This window comes from Sinohyriopsis cumingii, chromosome 12, assembly GCF_028554795.1.
Source record: "Sinohyriopsis cumingii isolate HCF-2022 chromosome 12, ASM2855479v2, whole genome shotgun sequence".
NCBI lineage: Eukaryota > Metazoa > Mollusca > Bivalvia > Unionida > Unionidae > Sinohyriopsis > Sinohyriopsis cumingii.
This window is the reverse complement of record NC_142972.1, coordinates 67,973,839-67,990,034: the sequence shown is the minus strand read 5'-3', so window position 1 is coordinate 67,990,034 and position 16,196 is coordinate 67,973,839. Positions and strand designations below refer to the sequence as shown.

At 34.4% G+C, this 16,196-nt stretch overlaps 1 protein-coding gene across 2 annotated transcripts in view; it reads left to right on the top strand.

Moving 5' to 3' along the window:
* Positions 1 to 14,798, top strand: part of LOC149786647 (PRELI domain-containing protein 2-like) — a 33,530-nt gene extending 18,732 nt beyond the window's left edge. Inside the window, exons 5-6 of one of the 2 annotated variants that reach the window (XM_089977173.1) lie at positions 2,084 to 2,189; positions 5,342 to 14,798. In XM_089977173.1, coding sequence (XP_089833299.1) covers positions 2,084 to 2,189; positions 5,342 to 5,407 — 172 coding nt within the window. In that variant the 3' untranslated portion in view covers positions 5,408 to 14,798. The remainder of the gene's footprint in view (positions 1 to 2,083; positions 2,190 to 5,341) is intronic. The other variant, XM_089977174.1, reaches the window with a different exon arrangement.
* Positions 14,799 to 16,196: the final 1,398 nt, after the last annotated feature.

Here is a 16,196-nt window from a genome sequence, read left to right as displayed (position 1 = left end):
TAACTTTCCTCTTCTTTGTCAGGTTATGAAAGGAATATTGGTTCTTTGCCAATCTAATGCTGACTGTGAGAGATTGTTCAGTATTGTTAGCAAAAATACAAGACTGAGTGCACAGACTTGTACATCTATAAGTGATAAATGTACCAGAGTAATACTTCTATTTTTTTCAAAAATATTTTTGAATTCATATTGGTTATAATAATGCCAAATAAAGAGTTTGATAAAAGTAAAAAAGTATTATGATTATTTTAAACATTTTAATATTTTACATCTGCAGTAGCATTACGGTACTGTAATCCTTTATTTGATATATTTTACTTACGCTCTTTCTATCCCTCTACTCTTATACACCAAGGTGCATTCTACAGGATTTAGGCCTTTCCCATCCCTCACCATATTTCATCCCACAGTTTCAATCCACTTTTTTTTTGTGGTAAACGGGCTTTCGGAAAAAGAAGAACCCTTTTGTCTCATCGTTCTTTTGGTTACATCCATATGCAACACAGTGCACCATATTTGCTGTTCAAAAGTACGATCTTAAGATATATGACATTTACATGGGAATATTAAACACTTGAATGGCTAGGTTAAATAGAAGGGATAAATGTATGTCATATCCATTTTTGGCATGTGGAAACTACCGATTGTTTACAGAGATTGCCAAATAATGTTTTTCATATAAAAGGTGGATTTCTAAGTTCAATTAAACATTTTTATGGTGTGCATACATAACAAATGTGTTTTTTTATGACTATAATAATATCATACGTTTGTTCAATATAGGTGGCCAGTGACCTTTAACGTGTTCTGATCAGGTAAGTATTAATGGAGAAACATAATTTGCTAAAAAGTTAGTGTTTTTGTGACATTCTATTTCATGTTTGTGTTTTTTTTAAAAATGGAATGAAGTTAAATGGTGTTTAGTATTCTAATTTGTTGACTTGGGTTTGCTTGGTAAATTTGCTGCAAAGATTCCTATCCTATAATATACAACTTTAATTGAATATGAACGTAACTAATAGTGCCATACGATTATAGGGCTCTTGAATTCAATGTGAATGTAACTAATAGTGCCATACGATTATAAGGCACTTGAATTCAATGTGAATGTAACTAATAGTGCCATACGATTATAGGGCACTTGAATTCAGTGTGAATGTAACTAATAGTGCCATACGATTATAGGGCACTTGAATTCAATGTGAATGTAACTAATAGTGCCATATGATTATAGGGCACTTGAATTCAATGTGAATGTAACTAATAGTGCCATATGATTATAGGGCACTTGAATTCAATGTGAATGTAACTAATAGTGCCATGCAATTATAGGGCACTTGAATTCAATGTGAATGTAACTAATAGTGCCATACAATTATAGGGCACTTGAATTCAGTGTAAATGTAACTAATAGTGCCATATGATTATAGGGCACTTGAATTCAATGTGAATGTAACTAATAGTGCCATATGATTATAGGGCACTTGAATTCAATGTGAATGTAACTAATAGTGCCATATGATTATAGGGCACTTTAATTCACTGTGAATGTAACTAATAGTGCCATATGATTATAGGGCACTTTAATTCAATGTGAATGTAACTAATATTGCCCTATGATTAGAGGGCACTTTAATTCAGTGTGAATGTAACTAATAGTGCCATATGATTATAGGGCACTTTAATTCAATGTGAATGTAACTAATATTGCCCTATGATTACAGAGCACTTTAATTCTATGTGAATGTAAGTAATAGTGCCATATGATTACAGGGCACTTTAATTCAATGACATTTGTAAGTAACAACATAATTTATATCATGCAACTTCTCTAAACAGAAAAAAATAGCATTTATTTGTTTATTCACTATTGTATCTCATCCTGAAACAATGGGTGAAAATTCACAAAACATGGTAGTTACCTCCATTTTACAGAACCAGCATCCATGAGTAGATTGATTTTTTACTTTTTTCCTGTTGTCCCAGGGATGAGGTTAAAACGGTCAATATTACATTTTATTTGTAATGATTCTTTTTTTAGTCAAATTTTAAATATTTAAACATTTTTAAAATATATTTTCAGGACTTTATTTGAGCAGCATGGAGAAATAGATATAACAGGATTAGGGCCATTTGGCAGAATGTTGGAGCTGTTTGCTGAAAAATTTCTCCAAGCTGGAGTAAAAAGGGTATATTATTAAGCTTTCCTGTCATGCGTATGTAGCTTTTATATTACATGAATAAAACAAGAGTATAGTGTACCTACATATTTTATGAAAGGCTGTCCAGCATCTGAGCTAACTAGTCAAAGATATGTTGAACAAAACTGATCTGTACCTTATGTAAATTGCACGATGTTTACTCACTATGATTTTCTCTGTGGTAGAACTCTAAATTGCCATAAGTAAACTCTTATGTTCTTGGTGCTGATATGGTTTATTTTTTCTCTTGCTTGTTTTACAATGGGGAAGAGAAAAAAAGTAATTCCTTTCAATCAGGTGATGACAGAATTAATACCAATTATTGACATCAGAAATTAGTGACAAGTGCCAGTTACTGCCATCCTCAACAGAAGAAACTGGTGGCACATGTCACTGCCATCCTCAACTGAAGAAACTGATGACAAGTGTCATTTATTGCCATCATCAATAGAAGAAACTGTGACAAGTGTCATTTACTGCCATCCTCAACAGAAGAAACTGGTGACAAGTGTCAGTTACTGCCATCCTCAGAAGAAGAAATTGAGGACAAGTGTCAGTTACTGCCATCCTCAGAAGAAGAAATTGAGGACAGTTGTCAGTTACTGCCATCCTCAGAAGAAGAAATTGAGGACAAGTGTCAGTTATTGCCATTCTCAGAAGACAAGTGTATCACATGGAATACATGTTAAACTGTGTATCAGAATAAATATGTTATCTTAACTCATTGTTCAGCAAACTCTAGCTATACAAGAATCAGTTCTTGCACACCACCTCTTATCACTCTCTCTGCAACTGCTAGCACTAGAAAGGTCAGTCTTAATTATTAGTCATAGTCTACATCTTGGATCACCATGGCTGATTTGCCTTTGCTACAAGTCTCTTGCATGTCTTGTAATGTGTGAGACACATTGCTGTTACTTGCAGGTCTTGTGTGAGACACATTGCTGTTACTTGCATGTCTTTTGATGTGTGAGACACATTGCTGTTACTTGCAGGTCTTGTGTGAGACACATTGCTGTTACTTGCAGGTCTTGTGATGTGTGAGACACATTGCTGTTACTTGCATGTCTTGTGATGTGTGAGACACATTGCTGTTACTTGCAGGTCTTGTGTGAGACACATTGCTGTTACTTGCAGGTCTTGTGATGTGTGAGACACATTGCTGTTACTTGCAGGTCTTGTGTGAGACACATTGCTGTTACTTGCATGTCTTGTGATGTGTGAGACACATTGCTGTTACTTGCAGGTCTTATGTGAGACACATTGCTGTTACTTGCAGGTCTTTTAATGTGTGAGACACATTGCTGTTATTTTCACATTATATTTCAAGCAACAAGTACTGTATTAGCTTGCTTACAAGATGAATCTACTATAAGTCAACCCCATCCATCCATTTTAAGGCTGCAAAAAGTGAATTTCTTTTTGACTCTCCACTAAATCACAGTGTATTATGCAAGTCAGTTGTGTTTGTAAGGGGTGACTTGTCATCAGTGAGTCAGACTTGTACTTAGGAAGAATGAAAAAGCCAAATGGGATGGATGTGTATGAAGAATGAAGAGGAAACTACTGCAAAATATATACAAATGTATTATTAAGTGGAATTTGTCACAAATTAATTAAGAACTTAATTTTGTCCATCTCTGTTCAAAAGAATGCATAGGAATGACAATGCTTAACATTTTAACTTCATTTATGTGATAAATCCATGAAATGTACTTTTGGTCACATACTGGTATGAACAATAGTTGCCCAGAATGATCTGATTCACAGCTTCCTATAATATATTTATTCCTTATGTCCTATAAATAAACAATGGAACTAAAGTCCACATTTTTGTAACATCCTTGTGCAATGTCATTTGGTTCAGAGCCCCAAAACTTAATCCTCGTTGCCCAAGTTTTAAAATATGATTAGATAAGATCGTTGTCTGGTTATCATAAAGATCATCTGGCTCTGATTCCTTGTCGTTACTGTGATCTGTGATTCCTTGTCGTTACTGTGATTCCTTGTCGTTACTGTGATCTGTGATTCCTTGTCGTTACTGTGATCTATGGGTTCTTATTTAGAGGCTGAGCATGGGCTCTGTAAGTGACAATTCCATTATACAGTCTGAAATTTAATAATGGCTATGCCACAGCTGAATGGGTATCATAGGGAGCTCAAATAAACAGCCTTTGTTAACTAAATATAGGATTCTGTTTGGCACTGAACAAATATAAAAATTTCATGGCTCAATCAAAGGATTATCAGCTGAGAAAACAGATTGGATGCTGTTTTTATACAAGCAATGGGCTTATCAGGCCGTGTAGATTTGCCGATAATTGGGAAAATATCACTTAGGAATTAGATCTGGCTTATGAAAAGGCAAATATAAATCAAATCTAAATTTCTATTGCATCAAACATGACCACTCCAGTGGCCTAGTGGTTAGCGCACCTGCCTCTAATGTGGGAGGTTGTAGGTTCAAACCCTGGTCAAGTCATATCAAAGACTTATGGAAATGGTACTAACAGCTGCCTCTCTTGGTGCTTAGCGTTAAGAGGCTGGTGCTTGGACTGGTCATTCTGGTGACAGGATAATGTGACTGGGTGGGACATCATGCTACATGTCTGCAGCAGGATGCCCCAGTGCTAGACATCATTATAAACTGCCACGCTACAGACGTCGTAGCGATATGATACAAGTTTTTTTTAAATGCTACGTTATAAATCCAAAATCACACACACATACACATTGCATCAAACACAAACTGTATTTATTCAGCGAAATACAAAATGTAATACCTGTACAGTGAACTTACTTACTAGCGAACACCCAAAGAAAAACTGTTGAAGAACACTTTACTTTATGGTGAGTAATGCTTAATTTAACATTTTCAAATTATTTATATCCAAAAAGTTGTTGACACAAGTATGCAGTGAATAAACTCTGTACATACCTGTGCATTTCTGGTTTGTAATAGGGGCATTAAAACCTAAACCATTTGGGTCAACATTATTTTGTACATACTGCAAAGATTTAGTTTCTAGTATTTTGATTTATCATTTATTTTGGTATTTTGCACTTATATCCATACTCTGCATTAATAGAATATTCAGTATAAGCTAGTTTTGTAAAATACTTTTTTTGGTCTTTTTTAGAGTCTTTCCATTATGGAAGTGCTTTTGAAAAAGAGGTGGGCCATGGTAAAGGAAAACAGGAGTTGACTACTGTGATGTATTGATGCTTATATCATTAGCACAAGATCAGAGAGTATATGTCAACATTTATGCAGGAATTCCAGGAACAACCATTTATGCACTAATTGTCCAGATTTCTCCTAGTTTGGAATTCCTTTCACTTTGCAAGTGCTGACTGTTGGGCCATACAAGGTTTCATTCATTCTAGATGTGTCCAGTCAAGATGAAGAAACTCATAGGGACTCTTATGTAACTATAGTGATATGGAGTCTGTGAAACAAGTTTACACTGTAATAACATTAGGGCTGTTCCATTTAAACATATATGGTACCCAAAGAAGGCACTTTAAAAAAATATATGCCATGGTACTCAGATTACAGAGTTTATATAAAAACAATACAAATTCTACGAGATCTACATTAAAAATGTTCTCCCCGGGTCCTTCATATATTTTACTGGAACAGCCTTTACATGTATTGTTACAAACTGCAGTGAATTGCATATTGTATTTTGCAACAAACCTAAATTTAATGATATATACAATTTTGAAATAGATACGAGTTTGAATTTTTAAAAATTAAATATGGTTAAGGATGATGCATGACTATGGGAATTTTGTTTGGCATGCCCCATGAAAAATGCAGATTTGAAGTTTGACTCCAGCCATTTCATATATCCTAATTTGGGAATATTTACGAGCTTATAAATGCCCCCCCCCCCCCCCCCCCCCGTAAGGTATAAACAAACAAGGAATAGGTTTTATTGCCTATTTTGTTCACTAGAATGCAACATAACTTCTGCTGAAGAGATATCCTGTTGAGAAAATTAAGAAGAAGGAAGGGGATGTGGCTGGGAGATCATGACTGAGTAAGAAAGGTTTGTTGTTGTTGTTGTTGTTGTATGGTTTAACACCATTTTTCAGCACACGATAGGCTATACATGGCGGCCAGTATTAATGGTGGAGGAAGAACCCGGGAAAACCCCAGAAAGAATCACTGACCCACAAGAAGCTACTGGCATGCTTTCTCACATACCCACATTGGCTGAATCCGAGACTTGAACCCACGCAGACAGAGGTGAGATGGCAGTGATCCGTAATGGAGAGCGCTTTAGACCACTTGGCCACTCGGCGCCCCCAAGAAGGGTTTGAAACATACTGTATATATTTGCTTATAAGTTGAGTCAAGCTGCAAACAACAAAGATCCTGATCTGCCATAGCATAATGAGACAGCAGATCAGGTTCTATCTTGGTTGTTCTACTGATTACTCATAACGAACTGCACAAACCCCAATCTGCTGGCACATTATGTGATGGCAGATCAAGGTCTGTGCAGTTTTTGTAGTTAGACTTGTCTTATGAGCAAGTACATATGGTAGACCCAGAAAATAAGCATCACTTCGAAAGTCCAGAAATACAGTTTAAAACAAATTACTTTTGTAATAGATGTTTGTAACTGTCTTTTGGAAAATGAAAGTTTTGAAACAGTTGTTTAACTTAAATAAAAGAAAAACAATGGCAAACGTAGAGTCACATATGTAAAAACTCATTTACTAGAAATAAGTCAGCATGCTAAAATGGTTTGTTGTAAAATTTTTGCTAGTGTTTACAGTTTTAATGTATTTTAGTAGAAGATTAATATGTATGAATCTCTATCCCAGAAATTTAAACTCCTTGAACAGTGTTATAGGTTTCATCCTTGTGGGTTTTTGGGGCAAACTAGTGACCCTTTTTTCTGACATTTTGCCTTAAACCCATAAAGTGAAGTTCACTTCACTTTACCTTGATTTATTGCCACCCCAATCGTCCTTCAGTTTCAGTACAGTGCATTATTAATGCAGAAAAAACATTGACTTTTGCATCAGTTCTCCCCCCACCAAAAGAGGAAGTTAGAAATGTAAGTATTTATGTTTTCAAGACAATTTCTGGTGTTAAATTCATTATCGTAAATGTCAGAAGTTACATTACTATGAAAAGCTGTCCTACTATGGAGATATTTGTAAAGTTTGGACTGTAACCTAATTACAGGTTTGGGATAATATTTTATGCAACAATTTTGGTAAAGCAGAAAAGAAAAACTATCATTTTTAAAGTGTTTTTTGCAGTTCATCTTTCTTTAAATTTCTCACATGAAAATATGCAAATACAGAAGTTTAAAGTGATTGCTGTGAACATTATAAATGTTGAGCTTTCCTTCACCTTATACTTGCCAAGTTTGCTTCATTCTGGACGGAGCTAGTTCATTATTAAAAAGAAATAATAATATTTATTTACAATAAATTTTCACAACTTAGGATATGTGCAGCCACCCTCTTCACACCTCCTTTCACCACAATTTTTTTTATCCCTCTTGTAAAAAAGTACAAAATTCACTGCCTGGAAAATTGGCATGTATGCACTACTTTGTAATGGTTACAATTCAGTGACAGTAAACTAAGTCACCAAAAACTGAATGTAATCTTAATGGTAAAATATTCCATTTTAATTTTCTTTTAATTAAATAGCAGTGGAAAACTGATGGATATCACCAGAATGAGTGCAACATTGAAAATGATCCAGTTATCTTTCCAACAGGTGGCACCACAGAAAAACATGGTCCTGATATTTGGTTATCCTCGGAGTTGATCGTTAGGCAGAACAATATATTGTTGATCAGTCATAAAGAATCCGGACTTGCACAAATAAATGATTAAAAAATGAAGAGATGTGTGTATGTGTGTGTGTGTGTGTGGTAATCAGAAACAATGTTCTATTGCGACAAAACCCAATGTAATATTCTATAGTCTTAATGTACCTCCCTGTTTGTTTGTAGTCCCCCCAACTGATTTAAAAATAGTAATCTTTATTGTGATAAAATGTGCACAGAACTTAGTTGATTCATTCATTGATTTATAATTTCTAACCTGACTGTGAGTAGAGTGGACCTAATACCATCATCATCTGCGCATTTCATTCTTAATGGACATTTTCAATATCGAGATCCATTTCCAGTTCCTGGACAAGTCCATTTTCAGCAAAGGGGTGTGTGCATGACTACAGATGTACATGCAGATGTCATCTGCTTTCGATATTGACAATGTCTAAGCAAGCAAAGGAAAAAATGACAACAAATTTGCATTTCATGTGGATTTAATAAGCGGTTTAATTTCTATGTTCATGTGTGCAAAGGGATATAATTCCAAACTTTCAGTATTATGGTAATTTATGGAATTATCCAGCAGTTACCGAATAGGATGAACTACGTCATTATGTTATCTGATGGAAATACACTAGCCCATAGTGTGCGCAATATGGCGCCGTGTTTGTATGGAAAGTCCATCTAGCATGAAAGGTGCTGGGGATGCCAGCATTAGTGCCATTCTGGTCACTGTCAGGTTAGAAATTATAAATGATTCAATTGACTTAGTTCTGTGCACTTTTTATCACATTAAATGTTTTCGTTATTGAAATTGGTAGGAGGGTCCAAACAAACAGGGATATATAGTCAGACTATAAATCTGGTTGTAAACTGTCACTGCAAAACTGAATTTAACACACCAAGAACAATACAACTTTATTTAGACCATGATAATTTTCTCTTTTTGTCCCTTCCAAGAAATATTTTAGGTACAGGTTGTCTGAATAAAATAAAAAATAAAACATTTCATTTCTAGTAAATCTGACATATATCATTTTACACACATGCACACACAAAACACACATGTACATCTCTCTCTCTCTGTGCCCAGTATGGGCTTAATATCATAAATATAAAATTAAACCCATTTTAAATAAGAAGCATAGTCTTCTTTTACGGATATGAATCAGTTGAAAATTAATTTCAGAAAATATTCACAAAGTTAATTCTGTCAGAATGACTATTTTATTTTTTATGTGGATAGAGAAAATATGATTTTCCATTTGTGAATACAATATCGAATCATCCCTAATATTTGCTTACCTATCGATTAACTCATTCTTTTCACAAAGATAACTTAGCCTTGTCCTTTTTTTTCCCATATGTACAATGCGTATAATATGCCCATGCGTACAATGCTTATTATATGCCCATACATACAATGCGTATAATATGCCCATACGTACAATGCGTATAATATGCCCATACGTACAATGCATATAATATGCCCATACGTAGAATGCGTATAATATGCCCATATGTACAGTGCATATAATATGCCCATGTGTACAATGAGTATAATTTGCCCATATGTACAATGCGTATAATATGCCCATACATACAATGAGTATAATATGCCCATATGTACATTGTGTATAATATGCCCATACGTACAATGCATATAATATGCCCATACATACAGTAAATATAATATGCCCATACGTACAATGAGTATAATATGCCCATATGTACAATGAGTATAATATGTACAATGCATATAATATGCCCATACGTACAATGTGTATACTGTGCTCATACGTACAGTGAGTATAATATGCCCATACGTACATCAACATCCATGATCTATACGATTGAGACATTTTATAAAAGCAAGATGAAGATGCTATCTTTTTATCGCTTGATTACTAAGCAGGAAGTATACTGGAAATAATCTTGGACCACTTTGTTCCATGCTGCCCCCTTTTGGTTTAAGGGAAGATAACTGGCTACAGTCCAGCATTAGAATTTGACTACATATCGTTCGAGTGAATATATTACATGAATAATGCTCTAGTGGGTCATAAAACATCTTTGGTTAAAAATTCAACACAGAGTGTGTTGTGAAATGTGATATTCAATGAAAATTTACATCAGACATGTGCAGCTTCCCCTTGGGTGTGGGGCACATAGCAATTTTGAAATGTACCTGCATGATGTAAATATAACTGGATAAAACCAGGTTGTGGGTTAAAATACAGCCTGTTGCCCATACATTCCTTATGCCAGATTTACACTGTTGACCTGATAAAGGTCAAACTCAGAATGTTCTCTCTTTAGTATTGAATATACAAATTTTTGTTGTTGTTTTAACGAATTTCTCACCATTAATTAATATAAATATTTTATATAGATAAAGTATGGTTGCGGAAACCATTTTGAAAATCTCTATAGAAAACTTCATAAAACTGTTTTAATGAGGGAAAAAAAAACCTATTAAAATAAATGAAGGAAACCAAGAACTGATAATTATTTTGTTCTGTATATTATTTTGTGTTCAGCAGGGACTAAATGTTCTTTATAAATCTTCAGTAAGTAGAATTTTAATAGTTTCATATAACAGTATGTTTAAATGAAAAATCTGTTTTTATGTTACAGTTGTTTTTCTCCAAAATCAGGTGCTAAAGTGACAAGGGTTAGATTATACAAAATTACAGACTGCATTACCTCCCTTGATTTAGGCTTAGTTTGGTGATATGTAATATGATACCCCAGAATGAGCCAACATTCATAATTGCAGAGGTGTATTAATAGAACTGTTAATTCAAGTAAAGATAATGTTTTTTGTGTGCAGCAAAATGGTCAGAAGTTTTGCTGAAAACAAGTAGATTAATTGCAGAAAACATGGATTAAGCAACTAAACTTTCACCAACCAGAAATTTTTTATATCTTCTTATTAATGATCCGACTTACTAAAAATTGTGGTTTTAGTATGCATGATCATAAAATGAGATACTCCCCTCCATATTTGCCTTTTAAATGTACAACATTATGCATGTACTGGTAAGTTCAGGATATGTGATAGGAGTCAAAATATGTAAAGGAAGTTTAATACACAGCTAGAGAAGAGATGATGTGTCAGGGCTATTATATGAACAAGGGCTTAAACAAGAATGACAGCTTCTCATCTCACTAAAGTTTGGAATAGAAAACAAAACTGATCATGTTCACAAATTTTTATTGTATTCAAAGATAGAAATTACTTGCATGCCCTTTAGTAACTTTTAGCTTGAATTGTCACAGACCAGAACAGTTAATGGGATGGCCTGTTGTCCATCATCTGACATCAGTCATCTGTTAGTACAAGTCCTTTAATGCTACATATCATAAACTGTATTGAGAAATGGCATGAAAATTTACACATTGTTCCATCCCAAGGTCAAATTGATCCTAAATGAAACTGGTGCTTGTTAAGACTAGTATGGGTACAACAGTAGTCATTTTGAAAATCTTGTTGTTACCTCTCCTGATTGAAAGGTCGTATCAACGTGGGGTTTTGAATAAAATATTTATGATGTCTGCTTAGTCTAAATTAAATTGGTTCTGATTTAATCTGTTATATGGCCATTACAGCAGCTATTTTGAAAATCATGTCTTTGCTGTTCTTTCTGAACAGAAAGTGTATTGAGATGGGGTTATCACCTGAAGACCTCTTTTAATGTCTGGTTGGACTTGGATGAAAATGGTTTCACTTGGACGTGCAATATGGCCACCACAGTAACAACCTAAAAAAGTCTTGTTATCAATACTCCACCTGAATATTTAAGTCCTTTTACTATATTGACATAAATTGTTTTCAGGAGTCTGAATACAAATATAATGGCGTCGGTGGTTCTTTCTGGGGATTTCCTGGGTTCTTCCTCCACGATTAATACTGGCTGCCATGTGTAGCCTATCGTGTGCTGAAAAATGGCGTTAAACCCTACAACAACAACAACAACAACAAATATAATGGCTTTTGGGTAAAAAGATAGTAGTTAGTGAGAGTGAGAAAAATAATTTTCTGGTTTGCATTTGCATTAGGTTTTCTCAGTACAGCCTTAGAGAAGACAAATGATGCAATCTTATGGCTTATATTTCCTGGTCCCATTGCTGATCCTAGCATAGATTTTCTTCTACCATGAGCACAGCATTGTAAACTGAATGCATTAGATGTGGCTTACTATGGCTGAGTGAAGTTGATTGCAGTAGAGGAAACAGCCAGGTGACATACAGAAAATAATTCAGGATGGCCAGATACTGTTTCTATATTTTGTTATAAATTGTCAGTCATGTTAACTGTAGCAGTAATGTAACACTGTTCATATTTTTACATTTTATTTAATAGATTTTAGCATTTGAAAGTAACTTTATAAGTGAACAAAGTTTTTATCAAGGAGGTCACGTAAAACCCAAGATGTTAACAGCTGTACAACACATGACCTAGATTGCAAGTTGGAAAGACTGGGTGTGCATCTGACAGAATGAATTGTACATGCCTTGAAATAGGTAATTATTATTGAAATAAAAACAGAATGTGAAGTGAACATAGATAAAATGATGAATGCAGTATGAATTACTATAGGGCAAATGCAAAGGCAGAATGTTGAATGATAAACAAAATGAAACACAAATACATTTGATTATTGGGTTACAAAATCAATTTAGCTGTAATGGTCAAAAGATTAATGCACTGGTTCCTGACCTGTAGGCCGTTGACCCTAGGGTCTGCAGGGTTATTCCAAGGAAGACTAAAAGTACAACTATTAGCATGTGGGGAACCATACAACATATTTTAAAGTTAAGAAGGGGTCCTTATAGTGGAAAAGGTTGGAAACCACTGGGTTAATGCTTTTGTGCAACTAGGGGAAGAAACAAGGATTTTGATCTTAATACAGACAAGAGTGGAGCAGGAAGAAGGAGAGCTGGATATTTAAGTGTTGGGTAATTAATGAACTATAGTCATTTTGCAGTCACCCTTTTTCTCTAATCCCTTCATTGTTTTGGTGACAAGGGGAAGATCATATCATTAGATAAAATCCTGATTAGTTAAAATGCAAATGTTAATGGACTACAAATGAATGCAAATTTAATAACATTACATATTTTAGGGTCTGTATTACCTTCATAATAATTCATCTTGGGTATGAAGGTAATCATGTTTAGTAGATATAAACAAATGAAAAACTTTTACCAAAACCCTTATGCAAATCTCGTACTCTGATGGTGTAAACGTGTCATTAAAAGAGTCATGTTAATTTGATGAGAATCTGTCGATGGCATTTAGCATGTTTACTTAAAAAAGCAAATGAAAAAAACCTATTAAAAACCTGAACACAGAATTTCAGTTACCTTGCCTAATGTAAAAAGGGATGAGCCTGCATGCATAGAACAAACTGATAGCTTTATAAGTATTCATTCCATGCATGATGAGATTCTATGAAGAGATGTTTTAAATAATACGAAAATTAAAATTTTTAACCAAAGCTTTTAGAAACTGCTAATACTGCCATTGCATCCAGAAAAGTCACTGCTGTGCTTCCCAATAATATGGGTTCATCAGAAATTACACGACGTATGGTTTGTGTTTTAATGTTTACAGCAGGACTTGTTTGAATTATTTATGCATACTTATTACTGTATCTTATTACTCACGATTTGTACTCAGCTGTAAACAACACTAATGAATTGTCCTTAGCTGTAAACAACACTAATGAATTGTACTCAGCAGTAAATGACTCTAATGAATTGTCTGTAGCTCTAAACAGCACTAATGAATTGTTCTTGGCTGTAAACAACACTAATGAATTGGGCTTGGCTGTAAACAAAACTAATGAACTGTACTCAGCTGTAAACAGCACTAATGAATTGTGCTTGGCTGTAAACAACACTAATGAATTGGGCTTGGCTGTAAACAAAACTACTGAACTGTACTCAGCTGTAAACAACACTAATGAATTGTACTTAGCTGTAAACAACCATTTCTTGTATATACAGTTCAGAGCTTCCATTGCTTCCCTTGCTGCACTTCTTGGCCAAATTACAGTAACAGTTTGATCCTCCATATGTGGGTTTTAACTTTCTATTAACAAATCAGATCATTATAACATTTGATTCATAAATGATTTTAATAATGAATTTCTCAAGTTGTATTGATATACATTGCCATTTCTCATGTTGTATTGATATACATTGCCATTTCTCATGTTGTATTGATATACATTGCCATTTCTCATGTTGTATTGATATACATTGCCATTTTGAAATGTTGTATTGATATACATTGCCATTTTGAAATGTTGTATTGATATACATTGCCATTGTGAAATTTGTTGTTTAATGTGTATCATATTTTATGTTTTTTCATTCACATGACATCCCAGTCTATATAAGGGAGATGAACAGCTTTGAATGGAACCTTCGGTGTTGTATATATTTTTCTTGATCTTAATGTATCAGACATATTACATGTATTTACTAGTCAACATGAAGCTGGCTTTCCCCCAAGTTTAGTTTGTATCTGATATGTAGTACATGCCTACTTGATAAATATTGTCAGAAACAGATTACCTCTAGTCAATATGTATAGCTTTTGATACACTTTGAAGATTTTACTGCTTGCGTGCAATGTAGATTTTGCATTTATATTGATACATTTTGATATTGTTTCAGCAATAAATGCAATAAATATTTTGCCCAACAAGAATCTGAGTCAGGAGTGTTCTGCTTCATCATGGCGTAAAAATTAAAATGGATGTGAGATATACTGTAGCATTATTCTTGTCTGTCCAACTCTTTGTATCCATTCGTGATAAGTACATTTTATTAAGTTTGGCCTTTTTTGACAATTGGCATTTTTAGGTGTGATGTGCGTTATAAGTCATGGTATGTGTGATACCTGATTGCATGCATTGAGGTAGAAAAATGTAAATAAATGAATGAGAAGGAGACAGATAAAAAAAGATGTGAGATTGTGAGCCAGGTGTTGCATAATATGAAGCAAATACAACACACGCAGGTCGAGGTGTTTATTATGCATCAGGAAAGCATACAAGATAATAAAAAAAACCAGACATGTAGGCCCTAAATATTCAAATGTTACAAATTATTTTTTTTTTTAATTGTGATTGACACGTTAGGCCTATACGAAATGAGTAAGATGTAAAACAAAACTGAAATCTAGCTTCATATTATTTTATCAAAAACATAAATCAACATCCATATTAGAATAAGACAAAGGGAAGTTACATCTATTCACTTGTAAGAGGAAAGACTAACAGGTAAGTCCTTCATTCTTGGACCAGAAATGAATAGATTTTCAATCTGCAGTTTTGAGCAATTCTCTGCAGAAATAAACCGTGTCTTCCATTTTCTTTTTCACTACATGCTGCCATGAAAACTGGTCTGTCCATGAAGTATGGAAGAAGTGAACACACTATTTGCTCTTGTGTTTATTGCAATCAGTGTCAATTTGGGATGCTTTTGATGCCCATCCACTTTCTGACACCTGGGCCACTCCTGACCAGAAACTTACCAACAATTTATGTTGATCAACTTAGTACTAATATTAGTACCCTTACTCGTACCTCGTGGACAGGGTACTAACATGAGCATATACGTGTTAATGGAGCATGCCGGGTGTGATTCACACCCGGCATTCTTTTAGCCTAATAATAACACTTTAAACATAGTCCTTGCATATAATCCAATAAATTGAGTAGTCCTCCTATTTAATACCGGAAGTATCGAAAATCATTGTAGAAATAGTTGTAAAATCTCGTTTACCTTTTTTAGCCGATATTTTCGTTTAGATCGTCCGCCTTATTATTTCAAATAATGATTACTTCCGTTCTCAGCCTCGTTTGTTTGTGTGCCATATAAGGACATTGAAGCCGTATTTGGAAATGTAAACAAATCGTAGTAAAAATTTGGCGCCGTTTGGGTCAGAAATTCTGCGCAATAAAAGTAAATACGGTTTATCGGCAACTTTGAAATTCCACCAAGAAGCGATTATTCGCACTTAATTGATAATAATTTAGCGTAGAATATCCAAAATATGGTCTGGCAAGCCTTACGTAGAAAAGGGGTCACGGCGAGAGTCTCGCGTTATCTGTCATGGCGGACAGGATACGGTTAGAGTAACCATGCCAATTTATTTTATCGT